The 27,632-nt window shown below is 41.4% G+C and overlaps 2 protein-coding genes across 26 annotated transcripts in view; both read right to left on the minus strand.

Moving 5' to 3' along the window:
* Positions 1-2,183: 2,183 nt before the first annotated feature.
* Positions 2,184-5,588, minus strand: LOC121193346 (ras-related protein Rap-2b-like). The gene has a single exon (XM_041055583.1). The coding sequence runs from the start codon at positions 5,229-5,231 to the stop codon at positions 4,683-4,685; it is 549 nt and encodes a 182-aa protein (XP_040911517.1). The 5' UTR covers positions 5,232-5,588; the 3' UTR covers positions 2,184-4,682.
* Positions 5,589-6,934: 1,346 nt separating this feature from the next.
* mbnl1 (muscleblind-like splicing regulator 1) overlaps positions 6,935-27,632 on the minus strand; it is a 50,673-nt gene continuing 29,975 nt past the window's right edge. For 8 of the 25 annotated variants that reach the window (XM_041054867.1, XM_041054870.1, XM_041054865.1 and 5 more), the window contains 10 exons: positions 18,523-18,738; positions 18,110-18,334; positions 16,446-16,685; positions 15,344-15,397; positions 13,966-14,119; positions 12,976-13,011; positions 12,070-12,161; positions 11,577-11,621; positions 10,752-10,823; positions 6,935-10,514 (listed from right to left, as the gene is read on the minus strand). In XM_041054867.1, coding sequence (XP_040910801.1) covers positions 10,767-10,823; positions 11,577-11,621; positions 12,070-12,161; positions 12,976-13,011; positions 13,966-14,119; positions 15,344-15,397; positions 16,446-16,685; positions 18,110-18,334; positions 18,523-18,738 — 1,119 coding nt within the window. In that variant the 3' untranslated portion in view covers positions 6,935-10,514; positions 10,752-10,766. The remainder of the gene's footprint in view (positions 10,515-10,751; positions 10,824-11,576; positions 11,622-12,069; positions 12,162-12,975; positions 13,012-13,965; positions 14,120-15,343; positions 15,398-16,445; positions 16,686-18,109; positions 18,335-18,522; positions 18,739-27,632) is intronic. The other 17 variants (XM_041054872.1, XM_041054874.1, XM_041054875.1 and 14 more) reach the window with 17 other exon arrangements.

Here is a 27,632-nt window from a genome sequence, read left to right on the forward strand (position 1 = left end):
TGGCACAAATGGTAATTTTCAACTTAAGAATGATTTTAATTTGACACTGGCAGTTCTGAACTTCCATACTTTTATAAATCATGTTTTGACAGGTACATTCAGCTTCTTGCCAAGGCCTCGAGTTAGATCAAAAGATTGATACTACTCTCATGTCTGCGCAAAGCCTGTCACTCTGCAAATGTCAGAGATAGCACGAGAAGCACAAGAAGGCAAATGTGTGTATTCCCCAAACTGTCAAGCTGTTGTTTTAAAGCTCCGACATGAGAGTGGTGTCCTCAAACCCAACATCCAAAAGACAGCGTGGAGGAGTTTTTTCCCAACCTGTTGAACTATTCCTTTAAAGTTTACACCGAGATGAGAGAGTTGTGACAGGAAACCACATGACCATGCTTTACCTTTCACATTTCACAACTAAAAGGCTCAGCCGCGGCATTCTAATTAAACTGGAGAAGAAAAAAAGAAAAAGAAAATGATGCAACACCATCATGCGTTTACAGAATCAGCAGAATGTCTTCTAAATGTAAACCTCTGTGAAGCAGCAAGTGCACAGCTGCATCCTCTTTTCTCTGCAGTTACAGACACCATTACTGCAAAATCTTAGTCAAGCTTTAGCTACATATAGGACATAAGATAAAAGAAGATTTTATTACGTCATTATATTTTCTCACTGGGTTAACCCATTCTCACCACTGGGGTCAGACTGAGTGTGTGTGCTGCCAGCTGTCATGTTTATGTGGTTCAGTGATTTAACAGTAATAAAGACATAAAAGCCTTTTAAGAATTTAGTGAAAACTTTATAGAGAAGGTGGTTTGGGAAGGGATGTGTGCCGTGGTTGGGAGGTGGCAGTGTTTTGAAGGTTATCAGATGATCTCCCTGAATGTTACTGATTCTTTCTCAGCCTGTCTGTTCAAACGGCTCACAGATATCAAGCCGTAATAACTACTGTAAATTAGTGTCATATGATCCTGCTGGCTTCTTCACTGAAGCCAGATCACGTGGGGCCATCGCATGCACAGCCACACAAGTGTCATCTATTCATCCTTTTCAAGTGCTTTATTCTCATTTTTATATTATTTCCTGAAGTGCATGAGGTTTGGCTCAGGTTTAAAAAGAAAAGGTTTCGGAGTGTTACAGGACGCAGCATGTCCTGTGTCATGGTCACCTGGGGGAAGAACAAGCTGTGACAATGCAAACAATTTATTTCTTCATGCTTAAGAGGAACTGAGTGTTTCAACATTTCATCGGTCTGAGGTCAAGTTACCGCAACGCAGGAAGCGCTCTATCATCCACCCTTCCCTTTCCCCATACACTAAAAAAGCTCAACGTATCAGTGAGCTGCGGTTGACAGATTTGCAATGATGCGCTGATGTTAAACAGATTAGAAGCACAGAGGCTTTAGACTAAACAGGTTAAATATTGCAGAGGATAAACTGAGAGGAAAATTGCTTTTAGTTTACATGCATTACTATGCTATGCCAGTACTATGCCAAGCAGCTTGTGAAATTCAGGATGAACAGTAAGGTTTGTGTAAGCAGAAGAGATTTTGGGCAAACTTCCAGCTCTGAGATATTTGTAATATTAAATTTCTATAATTTATACACAGATAAATAAGTAATGCCCTAACCCTGTAAGGAAAGCAGCACTTTACTATTGCAGAATATTACTGAGACAAACTCAATGTATTTCCACATTGTAAAAAAAGCTGCATATTGAAAACATCTCGCCTGTTAACTTCTCTAATCTAATCATGATATACCAAGATGACAGTTTATCACTGTTTTCAGTGTTGTTACATTAAGTGTCTGCTACAGCCTCCTCCACCTGGAAAACCCCACCATGGTGATTTACCTGCAAGGTCATATGAATAAAGCACTGCATGCATGGAACCAAATGAGAGTCATGGCTCGATGGAAATTTGTGCAAATAGAAAAATGCATGTAGATTGCGTAGTACCACTAAATCATCTTAAATCATACAAACCAACAACATTACTTCATCTGGATCTTCTTTGGTATCTATATGTAAAACCCTGATGTATCCATGTGTAGGCAGCATTTTTACTGTAACTGGTTGAGGCGGAGCTAGTTTCACTTATTTCATATACAGTTAGTTAAAAGCTGCAACTACACACTGCTTATTGTGAGGGGACAACAAGTCAAAAAGGTTGAGAACTATAAGCTGATCGTATATTATATTTTAATGTAGAATAAAAACGTGACTAGTTACTCCAGCTGTCAAATAAAACGTGGTGGAGTGAAAAGTACAACATTTCTCTGTGGAGAGAGAAATATGAGCTAGAATAAATTGTAAGTAAAGTACAAATATCTCAAAATTCTACACAAGTGCAATACTTGAGAAAACGTACTTGGTTATTTTCCAGTGACAGACAGGATGTGACAGTAGTCCTGCTGTTGCTCAGTCTAACTGTGGAGTTAGGTCATATTTTTACACTTGCAAAGTGAACACATTTAACCACTTGCGAGGCTCAAAAATCAGCAGCTTTTACTGTCAGCATCTCTTATCTCGATCTACATAACTTGATAACTTTTGATGATGCACGTCCTCAGAATGAATTTGGCAGTCTGTCCATGAATCTCAGTGGTAAGAACGACACTTGAGGCAGAGGCTCATTGGTCAGTGTGAGGAGCAGCTTACCAAATGCCAGTCTACAGTATGTATGGCTGATTGAAAGTGGCTGTAGACACAAAAAGCCCTCTCTGTCCTCCACTCTCTGCAGCCTAGAAAACATGTGGTGGGAAGAGCTAAACACACTTACTGGAAACCCTACCCACTAACCAAACAACTGGACTGAGAAGTTTTTTTTTAATTCAGCCGGGGCCACGGTGGCTGTGATCGCTTGTTTCCTAACACTAACTAGGTGCTGAAGGCCATTTAGCCTCATGTGAACTGTAAACATTTAAAACCCGTAAACTCTTCAGTTTTGTAAACATCTGTCAAATATGGCATGCAGAGCCACATCTATTACCACAGCATCTATATACCAGGAAAAGTTACAACCTGTGTGACACAAGAAAAAAGAATTAAGTGTTAAAACTTGCAACTTATTATTTTCATTGGCACTTTTTCTTTTTGTATTAATTGATTAGCCTATAACATATCCAAAAGCATGGAAAAATATGCATCACAAGTTCCCAGAGCAAAGTCTTGAAATTATTTGTTTTGTGCGACCTTTCAAAAACCCAGAGATATTCAATTTTATATTAATATGAAACATAGAAAAGCAGCAAATCCCCATATTGGTGAAGCTGGTTGGAGTTTTTCATAGATTACTTCAATGATTGAGAATAATATTTGATTAATTTTCTATTGATTAACTGACCACTTGTTTCAGCACTAAGACTATTTACAGTTCAAAGTATTTATGTTAGCAGCAGAGACAATCACAGCACACAGGGTTACGTAAAATGCATTTAGTATTACAAGTCTTTCAAACTGACAGGTGGATGGCAGAGGATTTGTCCAAAGAGAGAATTACAATTACGGTAAGTCAAAAATGTCACATTTTTAGAAAAAAAAAAAAAAAATTCTAGATAATACAGACAGACATGGCTTGCCATTCACTGAACCAAAATGTTCCTGTTGGACTAGTACCTCGAGAAACGGCCTGAATCTGACCCTGAAACAGCAGGTCTGTTACAAGCTTCGCTTCCTGACAGTAAAAGAGGAGGAGGCGCTTCTTATTTTCACACCAAATGAAACGAGAGAGTATACTGAAAACGGCTAAAAAGTTCTGATTGCCATCAAGACGCACTGCAGAGGAAGTAAGGGCTCATCAGTTGGCACAGTCACAGGAGTTTTCTTAGGAAGGCACTTGACATGGGGTCACGGAGTTCCCCATGCAGCGACAGCAATGCACTAAGGTCCTTGTTTGTGCACACTGAGGAGGGACACCGTCAGCTAAGTGCAAGTTCCATGATAAATCCACTTTCACCAGACCAGCGAGGGGAGAGCGAGGGGGGGGGGGGGGGGGTTAAAACAAACAAAAATATGTTGAGGTTACACAACTCCACCACAGTCCACAGCTTCAAATACAGTATCTTAGTCGGGTGGGTCTGTGCCTCTTGGATCACACGTGACCTTTAGGAGAAAAATATGAGATTGGTTTGGAGTAACCTGTGCAAGGCTTGAGTGGTGATTGATACGTTTACAAGAGATTTTAAATACTTTCAGGCCTCCTTCAGCCAAAAGGCCCTAAAAGTGACCAATCCCATCTCTGCCTGGGGATTTGGCAAAATAAGCCCCACCATCACCATCACCAATCTCCAAGACAGATGCACCCAGCCTAGAAGATGTAACAGTACAACTCAACAAATAAAACCACAAAACAAAACCAAAAAAACCCCAAAAACAAACACGTGTCTCTTAGGTTTCACAATAAGACATTCCCATTGAGGCACATTTCCAGAGAAGTGTCATATACAAAGCTATATTTAAAAAAAAAATCCCAAAACATTCAAGTACTTTGTCATGTAAACACTTTTCCAGACTATTATACATAATCGATTGTTGTCGTCGTCGATTCGTTTTCGTTGTGTGCAACAATAAGACAACAGTGTGAGGAGAGAGAATACTTTTGCAAAAAGGAAAAGCCTGCAGGACAAGGTATAAGCTCAAATTCAGCCCGGATGCACTGTATCTATACGTTTCTTGTTTGTTTGTTTTAGAGCAGGACACATGAACAGCACTTGTCGCCACCACTGGGAACAGCTGAATAGTTCATCTGTCTGACTATCTCTGCAAACAGTTCGTCGACTGATCCTTTATTTTTGGCTGAAGTTTCCATAAACGGGCAGTTCCAGTCCTGGGCCAGCGCCTTGCCTTCCCCGGAAGACACCTCTCTCTCGCCCTCCAGGTCCACCTTGTTTCCCACCAGGATCATGGGCACCCTTTCGTACCTCTTCACCCGGATGATCTGGTCTCTCATCGGCTTGATGTCCTGGAAGCTCTGCTGGTTGACCAAGCTGTAAACCAGAATGAAGCCCTGCCCGTTCTTGATGTACAGGTCTCGCATGGAGGCGAACTGCTCGGTCCCCGCCGTGTCCAGGATCTCCAGCACCGACGGGGACGAGTCCACCTCGATCTCCTTCCTGTAGAAATCCTCTATCGTGGGGTCGTACTTCTCGATGAAGGAGCCCGTCACGAATTGGACCGTCAGCGCGGATTTGCCGACTCCGCCCGACCCCAAAACAACCACTTTGTACTCCCTCATGGCTGGGGGGTGGTTGGCCGGGTGGGTGGGGAGATGAGGGGGAAAGAAAAGGCAGACACCTCCTTTTTTTTTCCGCGACGAAGCCTCTTCTCTCCCACCCGCTGACCAGCTCCGATGTTTTCAAACCGAGCAGACTGGGAACGCTGCCCTCTCGCTCGGATAGGACTCGAATCCCACGCCGGCAGATCCTCCCAGGCTGCGCTGTGACGGCCGCGGAGCACAGATCCGAGGAGAACGACCGCTCCTGGACATTAGCGTGGCGAACTCAAGCACATTTTGATCGCGCTGTATTGTGCAACGGCGCTGGGAAGCGTGATCGCCTCTCTCCTCTCTCTTCTTGCATGGCGTTTCCTGCCCACATCCTCAGCGCGTCAAAAGCCGAGGCTCAGTTCCGTTTTCTTAAAGGAGCCGTCACCCGAAGCCGAAGCGGTCAGAGCGATCAGATGACCGCGGGCTGCAGAGCCGTCTGTGGCCCGGTCTGCATGACCCCTGCCCTCACACACACACACACACACACACACACACACACACACACACACACACACACACACACACACACACATGCTCTTTACTGCCAACAAGAGGCTCTTAAGCCGCCCACCATCATCCCTGTAATCATAAGTATACATAAGCATGTTAATGGGGTCGTTCATTAAGCCGTTAACCAATTTACATATACCAGCTTACTTTACACACATGGGCAAGGAGATATTCTTCCATCGTAGGTGATGTTTTGAGGCTGCAATTGTTATTATTATTATTATTATTATTATTATTATTGCCCAGGGGTCCTCTAAGAGGTTAGGAGGGGGAATCCAGCCATGGTGGTGGAGGACGTACTCAGATCCTTGACATGAGTTGTAATAGTAGCATTAAATATATCTGTAAGTATGAAAAGTAGTACTCATAATGAAGAAAAATAACAGCTGTGTGTATTGTTCCACTATATCATTTATAACTGGATTATTATTACTGATGCATTAATATTTACATACTTGTAGTTGGTTCGGTTGGAGCAAATTTTATCTGATTTATATACTGTTGTGTAGTGTGGATGATTGTCAATGACAATGAATCATGTTTTGGTTTGGGAGCAGGGTCTTGTGTTTTCAATTTTGGGGTGAGTCAACCAAGTCACTGTGTGCATTACATACACATGGCTTCTGAAGCTTATATGCTCTCTGCAAGAGATGAAAAAGGGGGAAATAAGACCCCTCATGTCATCACATTACATGTTCATAGGCAGTACAATGGAAAGCATGTAGTGAGTTCATATGGGCTTCATCTAACTTTTTTTTTTTTGGATAATCAGTTCTGACCTAGATAATGCATACAACCTCAAAAAATTGCCCTGAGCACAATCAGTTTAACTGTGCACATCTGTCATGTGTTGGTCTCTGTGGAGCTGCTCCAGTCTTCCTGACACTGTACACTCAAGATCACGATGACTGTTCATGAGGTTGATGTTCAGAAACAATATTGAACAGATTTTCCCCTTCACACGGGAACCAGGCCAAAACATCATGGGAGATAAATACTTACATGGTGGGTTTTCCAGTAACACTGCATCCATGTTTATGTGTTAATGACCATTAAGTTGAATTTCACATGACTATCTTACCTTTAAGGCATTAACTGAGTAGTAGTATGTGTTAAATTGACCTACACATCCAGTACACACAGAGACAGAGACCACATAACTGTTGCATGAGCAAATCAAATATTGTTTTATTCAGATTTTTTTTTTTCATCCATACAGCAAGAGTCAATTATGGCAACAATAAAATGTGCATAAACAAATCTGAAGACAGAATAGTACATTATTGTGTGGCAACTGTTAGCAAATATGTAATCGATGGTTGCACATACAAGTAAAAAGCAGTCAAAGCGTACATGTGCCCCCCAGCAGGGAAGAGAAACCTTGGTTCCAGCCTGGAGACTGAACATCAGATTTTGGAGAAAATGGTGCTTTGGTTCTGTGGCGCCTACACAGCAGCCTCATGTCAGGAACATGCTGACGCTGACTGGCGACTGTTACATTCATTTCAAAGACTAATTTGCCAAATAAGCATTTGGTGTGGTGAGCCTTCACCTGCTGAGTGCACAGATATGATAGCAGGAACAACGTCCCGTGAGTCAGTGTCGGCTGTAATTATATGGCTATGAGAAAATATCTGGGGTGGATGAGTGCTAATATTTTTTTTTTAATCATTCTTTAAATAACATGTTTGCTTGGAAAAATGTTTTATCACACAAGAGTAAGATGACTTGTTTTTGAAGTATTATTTCTCCCCAGTGTGGATGTTATCTACTGTATGTGTAATTTGAAAAAACAAAACAAAACATATTACTGTGTATTCTGTAGTCTGAATGTGTTAACTTTCCTTACATACTGTAACTATGCAGTTTCTTTTGTTTACATGTTTGTACTTTTACATGCAGTCAAATCAAACTATAATAGAATACAATTTTTTGATAGTTTTATGTATCGACTGTACCATGGGAGCAGCAATACTGCATTACCAAGTCCAACAAATGATATATGGACATCACTAAATGTGTCATTCTATGAGAGGGGTGAAGTTAGCATGACATGGGGATATCTACTCCCCTACGACATTCCCTGGCAATACTAGCCACTGATAAAATAAGACAAAAAGCGCATAGCTTTCTCTGAATGCATTGGCCAAGAAACTAGTGCCCTTCTTTGCAAGCAATTTTTTTTAGCTGGTCTTCTAATTTAAGAATTTAAATTAACCTAACAAAATTCCTTATAATTATAGATATTTTTTTATTCAAAATAATATCTCAATATGATACACATTTTTTTTCTCTGTTCATTTGACTATATACAGAAGTGCAAAAAGTCAACCTTCGTCCCTTAGGTTAGAACTCATCATCTGCAGCATTTCAGACTTCTCCGGTCTGGAAAAGTCTTTGCTTTCTTTCTCGCCCCTAATCTCACTATCAACCAAACATCCAAACACCCGTCAAATCTCACTGCTCGTTTTGGCCTGACATTCAGGGCAAACTTAAGAAATATTCAAACAAAAGTACATATCTTTTTGAAATGGATACAGTAGAAAATAATTTTTACTCTAAAACATGGACAATCTATATCTCAATACAATATATTTTCAAACATGATCTTGACGTTACAAGGAAAATTTAAGTTGGTTAAAACATTAGTTTTTTTGTTTTTTTTTTATATATATATATACTCAGAGATGCTGCAGTGGCAGCAAATTAATTGATCTCATTCCTTGTATCAAAAAAGTCTTTCATCAACAAAATTAAGTGATAATGTAACATCAACTGAAAAAGACGTCCAGCTATATGAATGAAGTGACTATTTAAAACTGACGCAACACATTATCATTTATATGGTTTGAAAAAGTTATGAATGTCATACTACCTCAAAATCTACAACGGCTATATCAATGTTGTCAAGTAATATATAGTAAGGCAAAAAAAAAGAAAAATCTACAACTACATACCTCAAATAGATTCAAATCTTAAGTAGTACATAACACATAGGTTCAATGAAAATTTAAGAGAGTAATTGTTACTTTTACATAGAGAGAATGAACAAAAAAAAAAAATATCATAAGCGGCATGTGAGAGAACTATAAAACATCATTGGTGTTCTTTACCTGCATGGTGATTGAAAGTACATTTGATTGGGCTAGGACCCATTAATTGTAATCTAAGGCTTTGTCAGGTACATTACAATCGGTAAAGACACACTACACGCCTCTGTGAAAACAGAAAAGGAAGTGATCGTAAAACGGACAGATGAATGAAAGACGATAAACATGTTTCCTTAATTGTTTAAGCCTCTGGAGAGATGCTTCTATAAACCCTTTGTGAATACGATTGAGAGAAAAACTGTGCTTTGGTTTCCATAGTCAGGTCTACAAGTGAATGTGAACCTCCATGTTTTGCTGGAAATACAAGTCAGAATCCTATAATGTGTTGTATTTCCACTAAAACGAGAGTTCACTTACGATGGGATGTGAAATTAAAACAGGGTGATCAGACAGAAAAATTGTTCAAGTGCACATGTGGTTTAAATGACCTAATAGACCTTTGGGTCTGTTGTTTTAAATTCCCATCAACACATGGCTCAACAGTGCTTCTTGGAGACACAGTTTTAGAGTCGCCCCTCTTTTAAAGCGGGGGAGCAAGGTAACACAATGTCAATTGAAGCTACACACTCTACTTCACCAGGCTTTAGAGTCAATGGACTTTAGCAACAACTTAATCCTAATAAACAAAAACAACACCAGTCTATGAAAAGAGGTATGACAAACTTTAGAAAAACCCTCCATTTTTGATTTTAAAAGAAAAGAAACTGAAAAAAGGTGAAAAACCCACTTCTAAAACTGATTAATTAGATTAAAGTTAAAAAAAAAACCCAAAACACTCGTAATGGAGATTCTGAAAACGAAACAATACAAAAAGAGCCATACAAAACTTTTACCTTCGGTAAACAAATAACACTGCTGAGATAACACTCTGGTTTTAGCTGTATGGCCTTGATGGCACATGACAAGGTGAGAAAAAGCTAGCCTGGCTGTGCTTTCAAGGTACACAGGTATGTTGGTTTACCCAGAACATTCATATGTCCAAGACCCTCATTTCAACATCTAGTTTCACTAGTAGCCGTAAAAACACAATACTGTACATGCCTAATTCTTTTGGCGAAAAAAAAAAAAAAAAAAAATTCCTGTTAAAATCATTGTGCCTTTCAGAATTCAGATTTCAAATTCAAGGTGCATGTTTGCATTTTACGTGTAAACTATGAAATATGGCTATCAATTAAACAAAATAAAGCAGAACAAATAAAAAAAGGAAAGAAAAATCTTGGTCTACTAACGTACCAGCACTGGATGTTGCCTCATGCAACCACGCTCTTGACCCTCTGTGCGTGCAATAATGCTAATAATTAGAACAAACTGAGTGATATGATTCAGTCGGACACAGAGGTGTAATGTGAACGTTTCCCACAGAGGGGAGACACTCTGACCCCGGCACCCAGGTGTCCTCTTCTCTCGGCTGGACGTTGAATTTGACAACCAATTCTTCTTGACATTGATATGTGGGAAGATGGCACAGATCATGTGTTGCACCCTTGATGTTTACGTGTGTGATGAGACCATTGTTGTGGACCGGCTAAGAGATGGCAGACCCTCCTTGTCTCATTGCTTGACATTCTGAAGGTTATGTACATAAAGGCTGAACTCTTTTGGCTTGGACGGTGCCAGCACACATTCATTTGATCTGTAAGACATAACAGATTTCACTTGAAAAAAAAAAACAAAAAACAAAAACCCTCATGTTTCTGCATTAACAGTCTGTAAGTTTGTCTGCTAAAGGAGACAGAAAGAAAAATGTTGTAGCTGTACTTTATGTTCACACAAGGTCAAGTCTTAAACCACGGCTAAAATGATTCATACAAAATAAATAAACTTTGCAATGAATGATAGAGAGAATGTGAGGATTGAAATAGGAACTCACTGTTCTTGAGAGGAACTACATTTGAGTCAAGTACTTGTGACTACTCAGATGATCTGCAGATATTATTGGAATCTGGGGGGGGGTAGAGAAAAAAGACAGCGATCAAATGAAGCACTAAATACACTCAAAGTGGATGTTGGCCGACTCAGCAAACACAGATCATCACATTTTAACCACATCCTCTCGCATTAAGATGAGTTCATTGCTGAAAAAGGACGAAGATGGCGAGATAGAAAAAAAAATAAGCAATTTGGCTACAGTTTGGCACAGTTCATTCAGACGAGACATGTCAATAAGGATCAACAGACACTTCTGGACAGCGGGGAGGGGAAGGGGAGGATCTGAAGGGAAGGGGAGAGGCGAGGGAGGAGGGCAGAGGGAAACTGTCAGTGAGGTGGCTTCCCCATGCAAACCTAAGTCCTCCATGTTGTTGACCTGCACACCTCAATAAAATGCAGAAAATTGGTTCTGGATCAGGAAAAGTAACTTGATGATTCATCCTAACCTTTCGTAAATCTGGGTATGATGGAATTGTGTAATGTAGCTGACTGCTTACAAAATCCCTTCCACACAGCTGAAATCAAAGTATCACAAATATCCCTACAGACTGATTTTAGAACCTTTCTGACTTTAATAATGAGTATGTCCAGCTTTTAAACACAAGGAACATGGTAAAGCTTAGCTTTACGTGCTGGAAGCAGCAGCGAAAAAAGAAAAAAAGGAAAAAAAAAAAAAGCCAAGCACCAAAGGGCACAGATAGCGACTGCTGCACAAGCTGTGCGAATGGCTCTAAAAAATGTGAAAAAAGAACTACCTCATACATACCAATTGCATGTATTCGTTGGTAGTCAACTTTGATAAGGAAGAGTCCTCAAAATGGGAAAGGACAAAAATCGAGGTTACAATGAGGACACACATTAAATGCAATACAGTACGTTTCTCCAGAAAGACAGATGATCTAAGAAATGTGTAAAACTAGAATATGGGTTAGAGTTAAAATGGATACAAAATGTCTTAACCTCTAAAGATGTCTAAATGCCTTAAAACTTGTTAAAGTATAACGTGTGAACACATGTTGGACTCTGGTGTAGGCCAACAAGAGGGAGTACCGCTTTCTACCCAACCCACCCCTCACTGTAAGACACAAGCATCCCCAGATTGCCCATGTGCATTGAAAGGCAGAGATGAGGGAGATAGATAGATAGATAGATAGATAGATAGACAGAGTGATAGAATGACAGAGTGATAGATAGAGTGATAGTTAGAGTGACAGATAGATAGGAAGAGTGAGTGAGACTGAGGCGGTAGAGGTGCAAACCTGATTGGTGGAGGCAGTTGCGAAGGGAACGCTTGTGGCAGATGTGGTGGCTGCAGACACAGTGGCTGGAGTACCACCGTGCATCATGGGAACTTTTTTGGAGGGAAAATCATGTAAGCAATAATACACAGAGGAGCAGTGTAGCCACATACACACCAGGCAAATGAGGGAAGGAGAAGGAGAGAGAGGGAGTCAGAGAGGGATTCGATTTAACTGGTTCCCTTTCGTTCCTCTGCCGACGCTGATAAGAAGTCTTGTGATCTGAGATCTTGGTGTGACGGAGTGTTGCTGTTGCAGCACAGTTTTACTTCCACATTCGTCTGTATTTTCAGGAACGAGTAGTACTGTACTTTCTTGGTAAATACCACATAAGAGTTAACTTTAAAAAAAATAACAAATACGAAAAAGTGTCGTCAGGTGAGTAATTGTTATGGCAGAGGAGATAAGGGGGTGAGGTTATAATTGAACTCCCTCAGTTTTTTAATGTTTTTAAAAGGGGTTTCAATAGGTGTCAGGTTAGACCAGCCAAAAGCTGAGTTCAGAACGAGCATGAGAACGAGAGTTGTCAAGCAATATACTGTAAGTGTACACGTAGAAATGGACAATACAAAGATCAGTCAGACTGATATTATGAACAGCTGTCACAAAGGTAACATACAACATTTAAATTTCCCAATCAGATTTTGTCTTTCCTTATGTGGACTCTTGCTTATGCTTCACATCACAAAGAAAAAGAGTCTTCACGCAACCAAAACAGTGACTCTCAGGTCGGCAAAACCTTGGATAATAATCATAAAGTAGCTATGAAAACAATACAGTAAATATCACTGGGTGGTTAGATTTTGATGACGAGTGAGTCACAGACATGAGGTTACAGATAACTGAAGAAGGAAAGCTGGAACCTACCAACGCTGGCTGCAGGTGTCATGCACAATATTGAGCCTGCCCATCATGCAGTGCGACAAGGAAGTGGATTGGATAGGGAAGAGAAATCAAAACAGCCCGTCACAAGGTTCGTTAGAGTGAGGGGAGAGATAAGGTGGGGAAAAAAGGTTAATATCTCTTGGACACAGTCATCAGTGATTGGAAAAGGCGAAGTGGTGAACTCATCACAAGGAAATCTGTTAATCAGACAAGAGTCTGAAGCTAAACTTTTGTCTGAAGTGTAATGCATATGAATGTGTAATACACCAAGAGTGACAGTGTGGTTATGATTGTAACTATCAAGTATTAAACATTATATACACACTCTAGACAGAAGTGAGCCGATGTGTACAGAAGCCAGACTATGCACCCCGCCGTTTGTTGCCAGATCTAGGCGTACGATACCATTAATCAACCCATCCAGCCCCATTCATCCCAGCCCAAGCCAAAGCCCCAGCCATGGTATCTCATCAAAATGTGAGTGACCACACTGTGGACACTTTAATCAAACAAAGTAGTAAAAAAAAAGTCCTATCATTTTCTCTTACAAAGGCCCATGCCTTTCTCAATTAGCCTAGGAGGAGCAGGTAGCTATGTGAAGTTATATTAGGGCAATTAGTAGGCAGAAAGACATTCTAATCTGTTCTGACTAGTGTCCATGCAGTGCCATACAAAGCATAATGCACAAGTTTGTTAAAGCAGTTTTAGCTTTTTAACTGCACTTTGAGATATTCATGTTTGACCCTCACTGGCCCAGACTAAAATCTAGCGGTTTCATGTTTAGCTATCTTTATATCCTTCTTTCCCTCTAACTGAAGAAAAAATAGTTGAATAACAGTCCACTACTGAACTGTTCTGTCCTGTCGTCTGCCACTATGCCCAACTCCCCAGCCAAGCAGGAGCCAGGTTAGACTGATCCAGGCATCCTCTGGGTGGTCAGAGCACTAGCGGTGGTTGCTTTTGGAGCCATACCTGATGGGAGGAAAGCTGCCTGCTGCTGAAACTGCATGTTGGCCAGGGCCTGTTGGTACTGGAGCATGCCGGTGTTAAATACGGCAGAGGCCCCGTTGGCCTTCTCCAGGGCTGCCCGCTTTGGCAGGGGAGCCATGACACTAGGGGCGATGCCCTGCCCAGCCAGACGGAGGGAGGTCAGGGACAAAGAGGGAAAAAAAAAGAAAAAAAAAAAGGAAACAGACAGAGAGAGAGGTGCGTGGAACAGAGAAAGAGGGTGTGTTGGAGAGAGGCAAAAAAGAAAACAAAAAAAGGTACATAGGTTAGAGGACATCGTAGAAACTGCATCACAACATCCTTGTGTGTACAACAACAACAACAATATCATCATATCATCAGTAGCAAGCAAGCAGCAGTCTGACACAAGTACTACACAAGCAGGAGCATGGTGCCTACTGGAGCTACTGGCTAACAGGCATTCATAAATTCATTATTCTATCAGGAAGCTTACTTGGATTTAATAACTTTGTACTCCTAAGGCTGACTAAATGCAACATAAGCAAGCATTAACTATTAAAACAATAAGGCTGCTAACAAGAGGTGGAACAGGTAGGAAGCACAGAGAAAGGGAGGCTGCACTGCTAGCTCCATGATAAACTGTGTAAGCCATGTTTAAGTGATGGTTCACTCTCAGACAAATGTCAAAAAATGGTCTCAGGCCAAGGGAGATGAGTCAGATGTTGAAAAATATATTTCTGGCACCAGTATTCACACCATTAAATGCTCTGTATATGTGGGGTTTTTTTTTGTTTGTTTTTTAATCTCGGCATGAGGCCATTCTTGAGGTCTGAATATCTGTGACAAGATTCGATGATGGAGTGAACTATCATTTGAACTGTAATCATCTGTTATGGTGGGATCACTCTTGTATGGTTTTAAAGACTGTTCCTCTTAGCCCCACCCTTATCCATCTGACATGCACTAGCGACACAGACATGCAACAGATTTGATTTGAGCTGCTCCACAACACTGACCACTGACTTGGACGTAACACTGAAGCCATGCCACCATTATAGAAGCTCTACTTCCCTAGCTCTCACTGACTTTTGTTAAATAGGCAACAGGTGATGAATTGATTGTGGCTCCTCGTCACAAATTCTGCTTTTGAATTCGTGTTTGAGGCGATTTCTACGTGAAGGCAGTTGTTTGGTGTCGGGTGAGATCTTAAACCCCTGAAAGCCACAATCATTTTATCACAGGCGATAATGACAGATCAACAGGAGGAAAAAACAGACATTGCACTGAGACAACGACAACAAAAAGTAGCTAGGTATCTTTGGTTAAAACACTGCTCTACAACAAAGCCACATGCCAAGCTAAAAGGTGAAAGTCATAGTACCAGGTCAAAGGTTGCGTCGAGGGGTCGCTTCAGTGATTTGACAGCCGACTGAGTCTTAATTAGCAGGCAGCGAGCACATGATGGCAATGGGCCAATGGGGTTCAAGCGCATTAACATAAACCAGCAAGCAGAGGTGCATCATGGGGGCAGCAGTGCAGTTTGGGTATAGGTGAGAAAAAACAAAAACAAATAAAAAAACAAATCATTGGAATGCAATATACAAGGGGATAACAGGACTAAGGCATGCACAGTGTCGACACTAGCTCTACTGCTCAACAGTTAAATGATTGTCTATCATCAATGATAACTACTAGTCTACATTAGTTATTGTCACACAAAGATGGATGAATATAGCGATGAGAAAATTATTCAATCATTACTTCGAGTGGGTCTCAGAAATCGTATTGGACAGAAAATACGGAAGCACAATTCACAAGGTTCTGTTTCACTGTGCACATCATAGTCAGCGTCACATTACAATGATTCACCCCAAGCTCTCTGCCTCACTATGTCAATAAGAGCATGAAGAGAACACTGTGATCAACAGACAAGTGTGGCTGTACTATTATTCACAGGTGCTGTTACTGTGAGACAGGACTGACAGCACAATGAATCCCGTTTTAATAATGTCAAGAGGAAGAGAAGTAATAGATAGGAAGCACAGAAACAATGGAGTCACAAATAAGACCAGGGCATCAGAGAGGAACTGGCTCTCCGCTTGTGGTCTGGGATGAGATGAACAAGGAACGAGGCAATCGTTTTGTTACATTATGAAGAAAAATGATGAGAATAATGACGGTTACAGTGAACCATTGTCCGGTCCTTCTTCATATCATCCAGCTCTCAGGAAATTTCACCCAAACCAACATGCAGACCTTTCAAATTTGACCTGGCAAAAGCAGAACTGAAAAACTACACAATAGCAACCAGGAAGGTGAGAATTGTTCAAACATGAATGTGAGTATGAGCCACAGAGTACATTCCCTACTGATTTAGTTTATAATAGATAGCCCTGATGTACATTTAAAGCTTTGTCAGAATTGCTCCTTAGCCTGTTGTGTAGATTTGAATGAGTGTGACCACGCTTGTACAGACTGCTCACCATGGCCGCGGCGGCTGTGGCCTGGTTCACCTGGTGCTGGGCAGCCTTAATTTTGGCCTGCAGATGGGCCGGCGGGTGGAAGTACTTGCACTTTTCCCGGGAGCACCGACCCTTGATGTAGTCCATGCACACGGTGACGGTGTTGTCGTTGGTGTCGATCATGGTGCTGTCTGCGGGGTGGGCGAAGCGACAGTCGTTCTCGCCCCGGGAGCAGTTGCCTCTCTGATATTCCCGACACACCTGGGAACAAAGTGAGAGGAGGGAAATAATGAGAAGACGGGGAGCGGACCCACAAATCCAACACAGTATGTGGATACATCACAAGAATAGTTCCATGCAGAACATTTCCTGCTTTGTGTACTTGCTTCTTTATGAAGAACATATCAGGTATGACTCATCAAGCTTTAATTATGTCATTACAGAGTGAAATCTACAAAATCTATTAAACTTTCATCTGCAGTCCAATAAATTGAACAAAAATGCTTTACAGGTATACAGTATACAGTGTACTTCCTGTTTGCCAGGAGCTGTTAGATATATAGTTCCTGTGTTTGATAATGGTTGGATATTACCGAGGACGGTCAAAGCAATAACAAAACATCTGCACTTTAACAAAATAAACACAAAATCTTATGATAAAGTTCTTCCATATGAAGAACTGTGGTGTGTTTGTTGGAGTGTGAGGCTCAGACACTTGAGTCTATATGTGTGACACCAGAGGGCAGCACCTTCTTAAATATTAGAGTCATAATGAATGCATGGGTACGACATAGCTGCGATTTCCCTATGCTTCTCTGCTCTAAGTGTGTCAGCAGTGTTTGGTTGAACTAAGATAAATAATAAATTTTAAAAAAGTATCCTTAGATAATAGTATCTTACATTTCCACATCCATTTTATGGTTTTGTGATTATATAGAAATATACATATTTATATAAAGCAAAGACTTCTTTCTAGACTCAGCACTGTAACAGCCATGTTAGATGAGGAAGACACAGTTATTCAGTTGTTCAGTAGCCTCGCAACAAATGCAATGCTTTGAGCAGGGGTTACAGTTCTGAGTTTGCCTTGTTTGTCCTTTGCTGTTGCTATTTTATTACTAGTGCTTTGGAAAGCGTTACTGCTCTCAAATAAATATTCAACAAGTTCAGGCTCATCTCTGGTGCTTGTCTAATGGCATTTGGCGAAGCGCACTGTACGAGAGCACAAACTGTACTGGAACTAGATGACACAGATTAAGTGAGAGTAGGTTCATCAAGAAAAGCAAACAACTCTTAATTACAAAACAACTCTCGGAATTCGACATTGAAAGCCAATGAAAGGCAATAGTTTATGTACCTCTGATGGTTTTATTTTTAATTTTCTTAATTAGATTCCACTTTACAGAATGGTACCTGCTATTAATATTACAATTCAGTTTCAGAGACAGTTTTTGAAAATCTAATAAAGGGTGTCATTATTTTTATGCTTGTTAAACTACTCGTTAAAAGCACTTGTCTTGTTTATAGGCTCATTATCATTCAGGACGACTCCCCTCCCACTAAGAAAGAAACACGTCGTGAAGCAGAGTTTATAGGACATTTCCTTGGAACTCTTTGGGAGGAGTGAGTTGATGCCACATCCTTGCCTCAAAATAAAATGTTAGTAAAACCAGTCTGTCTGTTACCTCAAGTCTGTCTGTTCTCAGCAGTTTCTGGGCTGCAGCAGCAGCAGCGTTGGGGACTTGGCTGACGGTGGGGTTGGAGGCCATGAGGACAGGGGTGCTGGGCAAGATCTCTGGGGGCATCAGGCCTGGTGACACAGGGCTCAGGTAGGGATTAAAGGCCGCGGCTGCAACTGCTGCTGCTGCGCTGGCGTTAGTGGCCAGGCCTGGCGTCACCGAGAACATGGGCTGGAGGAGAGCAAAATCAAAGGCAGAGAAATTAAATGACTGTGGATAAAAAACTGTGGGTGAAGAACCACAAAGAGTCAGTTTTTTGTAGCGGGAGAGAGAGGGACTGATGGAAGAAGACTGCAAGAGCCACGCAGAGAGTGAAGGAGCTGTGTATGTGTGAGCAATTTACATGTATGTGGTCTCACCGTGGGCAGTAGCTGTGGTGTGTTCATACGTGTGTGTCCTCTCACCATAGGTGGTAGCTGCGTGCCGGGCATCATGGCGTTCGCAAGCTGCATCTGCTGGGCCAGCATGGCCATGTTCTTCTGCTGGATCAGGTTGTTCCTGCCATTAATCTCCAGCTGGGTCTTTAGGTGGGGAGGAGGGTGCAGATACTTGCAGTTCTCCCTGGAACAACGGCCCTGAAGGAGGTACGCACAAGTGACAAAACGGAACAACAGTCAGTGAGAATGATGCATGTATGGTTTCTATTTGAATCTTTACCATGTTCAATGTTACAAATACCAGTAAATTTGGAAATGCAGGAATAGGAACATGTGTAAGGGCTTATAATATACGTGCAGTGAAAGCATGGTTTATAGCTAGCTCAATGTCAGACGCTCAAATTCACATTAGGTCTGGACCGAGTCTAGCACTAATTGTTTCAACAGCTTTCTATTTCTGCCAGGCCCAACAGGGACATGTGTGCGTGTGTCTGTGTGTGTTCTAGCCCCAGGAGGTCATGACTGACACTGTGGTGCTGCTGTCCAGACGTCCAACTTAGCTACATGTCTGACTGATACTATAAATACTGTCCACTCATATGATCCCTATATATTGTATCCGCAGTCATCCGGAGGTCACACTTCAAAGCCTTCGAATAATTATCTAAGACAGGAATCCCTTTTTTCTGCCTGCTGTGAGTATCCAATTATACCTTCAGACTGGAGAGGAGGAGTCTAGGAAGAAGTCTGACACACACACACACACACACGCACATTCTCACACAAGCAAGAATGCATACTCATTAATACATGCACGCTGGGGTTGTGTTCGTGTAACAGGTGGCAGATACACATCACACAAACATAAGAGAAACACACACACAAACACGTACACAGTTTAGGAAAGACGTGTATTTACTTTCAGCCCTGTGGCACAGCTGAGCTGACTGTGGCAGACTGTGCTTTCCCTTGCTGACAGAGTTATCCCCACTGGGATTCAGCTCTATACTCTGTCATGACTTCATTCCCCTCTCCCATCTCCCTCACTTTCACTGACACTGGAGCACCAGACAGGTGCGAGGGAAAGAGGGAGAGATAAGGAGCAGGGAGGGGGACACTTAAATGGCAGGGGGGCCTCTTTAAGATATTTAGTTTTGTCCACTTGTCTGAAGTTGCTATCTCAAGTTCTCTTTGGATCTCCTCTGAAAATTATTTAAGATTATGTGGCATTAGGCAGGTGACAGCAACGCAGAATGCATGGAGCCACGTCTCCTCTTTTCTCTGGCCCTGTTATCTTTCCTAATGCACATGGATGATAAATTTGTCCGTTTCCATATGAAATCTCTGTTGGACATCTGTCTGTCTTACTTTTAAATTCTTGCAGAGGTCTACTAGCAGCAATATTCATTTAAAAGGGAAATTTAGGGGTACTGTTAACTGATCAAAGTTAAATTCAAACAAAGCATAACTTTTCGTGCTGAAGTAAAACACAAGACAGACCAGGTTGTACGCCAACCATGCGTACATACGCTGAGCTGCCATTCAGAAGAATTCTGAAACTGACGAAGCTGAGAGGTGGGTGCGTGGGCGAGCGTGTCATGCATGCGTGTGAGACGAGAGGAGCTGAAAGCAGTTCTAATCGCACTCGTCCAGAGGGTGACAATGGCATGCAATGGGGGGGGGGGGGGGTGAGAGTTTTGCGGAGAGTGTGTGGGTGGCTGGTTGCAAAGGCATTGAGGATCACATTGCTTTCACCCCATATGACCCTGACGATTCACAGCTGCAGCACTGTATAGGTGTGTGTGTGTATGTGTTAAGGTGGGAGGGCAATGTTTGAGAAAGAAACGTGGCCACGACTTTAGCTCACTACATCTGAATTCCTGCCGAATCATCCAAAGAAAAAACCATCAACTAACGCCGGCAGCCATTTTGAATTAAAAAAAAAAAAAAAAAAAAGTCAGGTCCCTGAAGAGGAAACGTCAGGCTGTGTGAGTGGAAGAGAAAGAGAGAGAGAGACGGAGGGAGAGTCATAGTGACTCTGTAGCGAGAGCCGGGCTGCGTCAGGGAAATTTTAGAACTTGCAGAAGAAGTGATTAGTGTGGGTCATCGCATGCAGGGAGGAGAGAGAGAAATGGAGATGCAGACAGAGGGGTGGAGGACGAGGAGGAGGAAGACGTCGCCCCTCACATCATGTTTGAGGCTGTTAGTGTGACATCAGCGGCCTTGAGGAGCAGCTAGAGACGGTGTCCACGGCAACAGAGCAGCCAGTCACTCCTGCTCCAGCAGTGCTGTGATTCCTGGCAGATACAGGAGCTCGGCAAAGAAAATACTACAAATACAGCCGACCCTGCGGCCACAACTAGTTCAAGAGTAGAGGAAATTCATATGCCACCCCTCTCTGTCCTATGTCATGGCCTTTTATTCATCTGTGCAGCTAATACAACCATCATGAATAAGGTGATTCTCCAGATGAATGATACAGATATCATCTATGACATTTCTTATCGCTGTCTGGCTCTTTTGTCTCCATTGAGGAAAGAATTACAGAGAATTAGACTATCTTGTTACAGCAACAGAATTTGAAGGTTTAATTATGCTAAAGAAAAAAAAAATCAGATGTGCTATAGAGACCCATAGAAGGCTCCAAATCACATTTTTCATGGCACTATGAGAAAACACCTGATGAAAATGTGATTAGTGAATAAACTGATTTGTCACTGCTCTGTGCTTATGCCAGAAATTATGAAAACAATGATGCGAGCAGCTTCAGAGTGATTCATCCACGTCATTAGCTGATTCCCCAGAGTCAGTGCAGGTTGATGAGCGAAGAGCAGTTACATAATTTTCCTCATCAAGGTGTATTTCAGGAACATATGTTCTACTCCAGGTGACATGGCAGATATCTTTTTTTTTTTTTTTGCGTATGTTTTAGAGTGGCTACCTCAACCCTTACAGGTCCACACCTGCAAAATGACAGAACTGAAAGGCATTATATTCACTTATAATACCTCTAAGAAATTGCTCTCTGTTACATAAAAATATCTAGTAATATGTACAAATTGCCCTGTTGTCGACCCTGTTTTTCTCAACATGCTCCTGCTGCTCTTCTGAACTTTCCCTGCCTCCTTTAAAGTCCTTTCAGCCTGTGTTTTGTACTGATAATGGGGGTCTGTGTTTCTCCTGGTGAGATCAGACTTGCCAAACTCTAGGCCAAACTGGGAACAATAAACCCACTGGCTACCGTGTACTGTGATTGATGATAAGTTGTAATAACATGTTCCATCCTGATCGCTCTCTCTCCTAACTCTCTGTGTCTCACCCGTGTACACACACCCTGCTTTTGTGACTGTGTGGGATTTAAACAAACAATGAACCAATGTGTAAAGAATGCTGGGTGAGGCCGCATCCCATCCTTTCGAGGAGAAAAGATGAAGCATGCAGCAAGATGCATTAACGCGCATGTCTGTGTGAGTGAAAGGAAGAGGAAAAGTGAAGAAAAACTGGTTTCTAAACCCACAATCCCCAACCTTTTTGACTTGTGATTGCTTGCTGCTGCTGCTGGTGGTTTATATATATCGCCAAGGAGTTTAAGGCCAAAATACATCATTGATCCGCTATGAACTGTTGCTGGAACAGGTCTGTTTGCTGTCAGGTTCAAAGCAGCAAACCACAGCGTTCAGTTTTTATGCACCACATATTTGGGACAAACTACATGAAACTTGAGGTTCGCTCAAGTTTCACGAGTTATTTTACTCTATTTCTTATTACTCTAGGTTCTTTTAATACTGAGGCCAAAAACTTTTCTGTTTTCCCCTGCCTTTACATTAAATTAAAACTGAGAATATGCAACTGTAACTACACTGTCATTTTTTTATTACAGTCATATTTAAAAGTTTCCATTTATGTTTCCTAGAGTTTGATTTTTATATCTTGGCTTAATGTCTTTTTATGTAATACCTTCTTACAGACTGCATATGTAAATGAGTTGTGAGCTCAACTAAAGACTAATTCTTTTTTCTATTTTAAAAATTCATAGAGCCCTGATGAGGTAAAATTGTGTAACCCGCAAAAAAACCCCCAACAAAACAAAACACAAATTAGAGAAAAAAAACAAACCCAAAACAATCTATTTTGTATAGTAGAAATATATTTTTTCACTATTCCTATCTTGCAAAATATCTCATGAAAGCTTAGATCTATCATCTGACCTCTTAGGAGGTCCTAACCCCCAGGCAAAACTGGAAATAGGATCATTTTTGTGTTTTACCAATTACTGGCTGCTGTTTATGTGCTTTGCATCCCTGATATGAAGCATCACATGTGACTGTATGTGTGCCCTACATTCCACAACATAGGTCTCATCTTTCAAAATGCACTAAAATCACAGTTACTCTTTATTTAAATCTACTTTCCTTGTCATTTTTGATGCTCCAGCATTGTGGTGTGATGTTATGGTGTGAGGCTCAGTCGTGTGGGGTTCTGGTGTGAGGCTACACAGCTCTCTGCCCTGCGTTCCAGTGACTTCTGTCTAAACATACACAGAGATGAAAGCTCTTTCTCCTCACACACACACTGTGAAAGAAGCTTTGTTCTGCTGGAGAGCAGCAGAGACTCAAAGGACCAGGCCCAGTGGTTGGTCTCTTTGTCTACTGTGCGCTCAAATATGGCATGAAATATAAAACACATCAACTGACCATGTGCAGATCATCTTACATGCCATGCAAACTGGAATTTCTCGACAGTCAGTAAAGCAGCACGCAAATTGCTGGAAAAATAGCAAACCAGAAACTAAGAATATTGAAATGCCGAAGTGTGCTGAAGTCTTGTGTTCAGTTCATTTGCAAGCTACCAAAAAAGAAAACAGCAATTCACAATCTATAATATCCTCTCGCAGTAGAGTACAATTGACTTCCTTTGTGTTTTTAGCCACTCAATTCAACGTTAAATTAGCAGTAAAGTTTTTGAAGAGAGTGAAGAGGATATTGGAGATCTACACTGTCTTATGTGAAGCAGGGTTGTTTCTCCACTGAGGCTTGCATATCTATATCAGACCATGAACACAAATGCCCTTGTGAGTGTGTCTATATCTCCCTACTGGGACTCAATGTACACAGTGATCCATGTTGTGCAGCTTAGTGGTCAGGGAGTTGATGTGACCAGTGGGGCTTATGGAGATATTGGAGGAGGGAGGGAGTGTTAATCTATGATAATAGTTACAATATGCCCCCGGTGACGCATTACCACCCTCACCAAACAGTGACGGAGAGAAAAGGATTACAGGCTGCAGTACAGATACAATGTGGACCACACAGAGAGCGATAAGGTTAGTCAGATGAATACAACTTGTTTGTGTGGACGGGAATTTTGAGAGTATTTCAGAGTTTTAGGAAATACCTTAAAGAAATAATGACAGTAGTCTCGGCTGATGTTCAAAGGTAAACACATATGCATTAAACACAGTGGCAGCCACATAAACCTATTTATATAGACACAGACAGACACACACACACACAGCAATGAGTTATTCACACTTGAGAGGGTGTTGGTTCTCAGAAATGCCTCAGGTCAGATGTCACGTACACAGGAGCCCTGGATCCAAACTTAGACTTCTCTGTTTCTTTCTTACCCCCCCCCCCCCCCCACCCCACCCCCCCTGCTCCCCCCTGCTCCCCCCTGCTATCTCTCTCTATCTCTTTTCACACAAACACGCATTCATGTGACTTTATTTACGCCAGTTTTTCTCGACAGTCTCTGTTCAGTGCACCGCTGCTTCTTCTCCTCGGAGGGCTAACAGGGTTAGTTCCGCACTTTTCATTATCAGTAATAACAGAGCAATCGCACAGGTATCGATCTGAGCAGCAGCACTTTATGAAAGCCATCCAGCACTCGCAGTGTGAGTATGTGAGGCGGCCTGGGAACGTTCATTTAATCATCTGCGAGCTCCGCTTCCCAGTGGGAGAGCGAAGGAAGAGTCATTGCACAGAAATCACAAGGTCCAGGCAGCAGCGAAGCGTCAATAACAACGCTGTTGTTTCTCTGAAATGACTGAGGTGTGCTCTTTTCCCTGTGTCTTCAGGCCTCACAGGCTCAAAAAGGATCAAAGCCTGCCATTTATCTTAATCAGCCATTTTATAACTAGAAAGATGAGTAATCTAGCACCATGTGATACTAATGGTTAGACTTTACCTTTAGTGCCTTATCTCTTTTTCTGAATAGACAGTTGTGCTTTACAATGAGCATTAGACGACCTTAACGGTCCTCAATGACAGTAAAAATCACATGCACTTTGTCACAGACAGATAAGAAAAACGGGGGGAAAGTGATCATATAAGACAGATGTAACAAAGGCACATAGAAAGGAGAAAGAAATCCCTGAAGTGAACACCCTTCCTCCTCTCTGTTATGCAGACTACATCCTCGTTTCTACTGTTTCACAGTGGCAACTTCCCAATGCATCTTAACACATCAAAAGCTGAAAAAAAAAGTTTAGAGGCATGTCACTACTACTTTTCTCTTTTATATACCTTTCTTTGATCCCAGCTTTCTATTCTCACTGTCTAACCCTCACTACTACCACCACCATCTGCATAGGGCTCACTTCTTCCTCAGCTCTGTGACACTTGTATTGTAGAAACACACAGAAAAAGTCTCTTCCATCAGTGGCCAAGTAGGAACCAGGAGGCAGATGATTAATTTGGTTTGTAGCCCTAACAGATTTAATCTGGCATGTATTATGCTAATCTGATCTAACAGACTGTAATCCTATCCACAGCTCTAATCCCACTGTCAACTGGCCTAATCCTTTTCTGCGTGTGATTATCTCCTTTGGACTTGGCACTAGCACAAGCAGGATGCTTTCACCCTCTTTCGCTGTCTCTCGTACTGCAGTTTAAGAAGTGATTTATTCCTTCTTCAGATGTTTTGTTTTTGAACTGCAGATGTAGGGAAACAATCCCAGAGTCCACCGTTTTTAACAGAAATATAATATATATAAAATATAAAAATGTAACTAATGATTTAAAAAAATATCCTATTACTGAGAAAAATTATTATGTAATTGATGCGATGAAAGTAATGCTAATGCTACTAATTCTGATGATATATAAACTATTGAGTGGCGTTCCTGGTGCCAGTGCGAGTACTAGACAGGAGGTGCAATGCAGTATAAGTGTAAGCAGAGACTGAAGCAGTCTGTGCGTGTCACACAAAACTTATCAGGGTTAATACTAATTGGACCTCAGGTGGTTCCACTGTTTCAGGTCAAAAAACAAGGACACGTGATGGATCCTGACAAGCCAAAAAAGGAGACATTTTTGAGGACGATGATGTGTTTACATGCCGACTTGTTTCACTGCTCAGACTTTTCGCTCAATGTCATATGACAAAACTTGATAAAATGGGAACATTTTGCAATGTTGAGGGGAGTGCTCATGTTGACTCGTCGTGATAAAATGTTTCCCTGGCCTACAAGAGCGCTGAGAGGAGTCAGCAACGCCAAATTAGAGAAAAGGAGAAAGTAATTAAGATCAATGCCATGAGTTTAACAGGCGCAGACGCGCTGATTCTCAGAAGGAATGCACTAAAAAAAATAACAAAAAAACAAGATACACAGAGGGAGCAATTGAGCGAGAGAAAAACAGATGAACAGCTATCACTACTATGTTTTTCCTTGTTGTCTCACGTTCTCGTGCCTTTCACCTCAGAAACCAGCGGGCATCTGAGACTTTGGCATGAACCCTCTCACATTTTGGCATCGACAGAGAGATGAGGGGCAGGGTAAACTTGACTGATGGATCTAACAGCTGGCGAGAGGGAGGTGCCTTTTGAAAAGGTGTTGAGAGAGTTGAGTCTAAGTGAGTGACTGTGCCCTCAAGCTCCTCTCTCACCTGTCTAATGGGAAGATAATGGCTGAGCTGACTGCCGACTGGATATACTATTCCCATGTGCGGGGTAGTAAGAGAGCTGATAAGGAACAGAATGAAAGAGAAAGTTAGAGACAAAGATGGATAGACATAATTAGAAAAAGCCAAATCAGTCATGGGGCTGTAGGTACATTGAACTTTCACAAAACTATTTCACCCTTTATTGTCAAGTGTTCCCCTTCTAAAGTTATAATCCTTTATATTTTCATGAATTAAAGTCCTATTTTTGATACTATTTACAGTTGGCATTTTTATACAATAGCCATTAAAGGTATTAAGTAAGTATTTTTTATCAGAAGTGTTGAAGTGTACTATTCTGTGTCTACCTAAATGGGAGGGATTAACAGGAAAAGTGTTTGTCACTGCAGTTTTACACATTTTTCCATCATTCATCTTGACATATTCCATATTATTGAAAACTTTGGCATCTCCACCTTGATTTAAAATAAAATTCTGGAGGATTGAACAGTGTTGGCTGTGAAGGGGTTAAAAATGCTGAAGACAGAAATGTTTTCATGCTTTTGTCTTCAGGATGGAACCAACCATGACTTCTAGCTGGAAAGTCCTATGTCACAAGCATTAAAAAGTTGATAAATCTACGCAAACCTGGTTTGCATGAAGCTTTTATAAAAATTAACATAGAGAGTGCTGATTCCTTTCTAAAGTTTGTCTGGATTTTTGGCCTGTGTTACCTTTAAAGTGTGAAATTTTGAACAAATGCAAATATTTGCTCTGATTAGTATCAGTGAAATTGAATCATTAGAAATTAATTTGACTGCATACAGATGCACGTAGTTTTGTCTGAGGTCACACAACATTTCTTGCATTTCAAAATCTTGGCTTCAATCTGTCAATAGCTGTTAATTGTTGAAGCAAACAAACCCTCTGGCTATGTGAGGTTTTATGGTATGTCTGTATGTTCAAGAGAGAGACAGAAAGACAGAGCAGCCAGAGAAGTAATCATTGTATCAGTGGTGTTATAAAGGGCCCCAGTGTGATGGAGGGACAGGGACGGCTGACACTGAGAAGAAAAGACGGGCTGTTGTTGCTGATCTTCCGTCACATAAGCTCAAAGATAAAATGCACAGCCGTCCTGATCTGACAAGGATGCACACACCGCAAAACAAGCAGACCGAAGAATGACTCTGTGTGTGTGTGTCCGTAAGCGTG

This window comes from Toxotes jaculatrix, chromosome 14 (genome assembly GCF_017976425.1).
Source record: "Toxotes jaculatrix isolate fToxJac2 chromosome 14, fToxJac2.pri, whole genome shotgun sequence".
In the NCBI taxonomy this organism is placed as follows: domain Eukaryota; kingdom Metazoa; phylum Chordata; class Actinopteri; family Toxotidae; genus Toxotes; species Toxotes jaculatrix.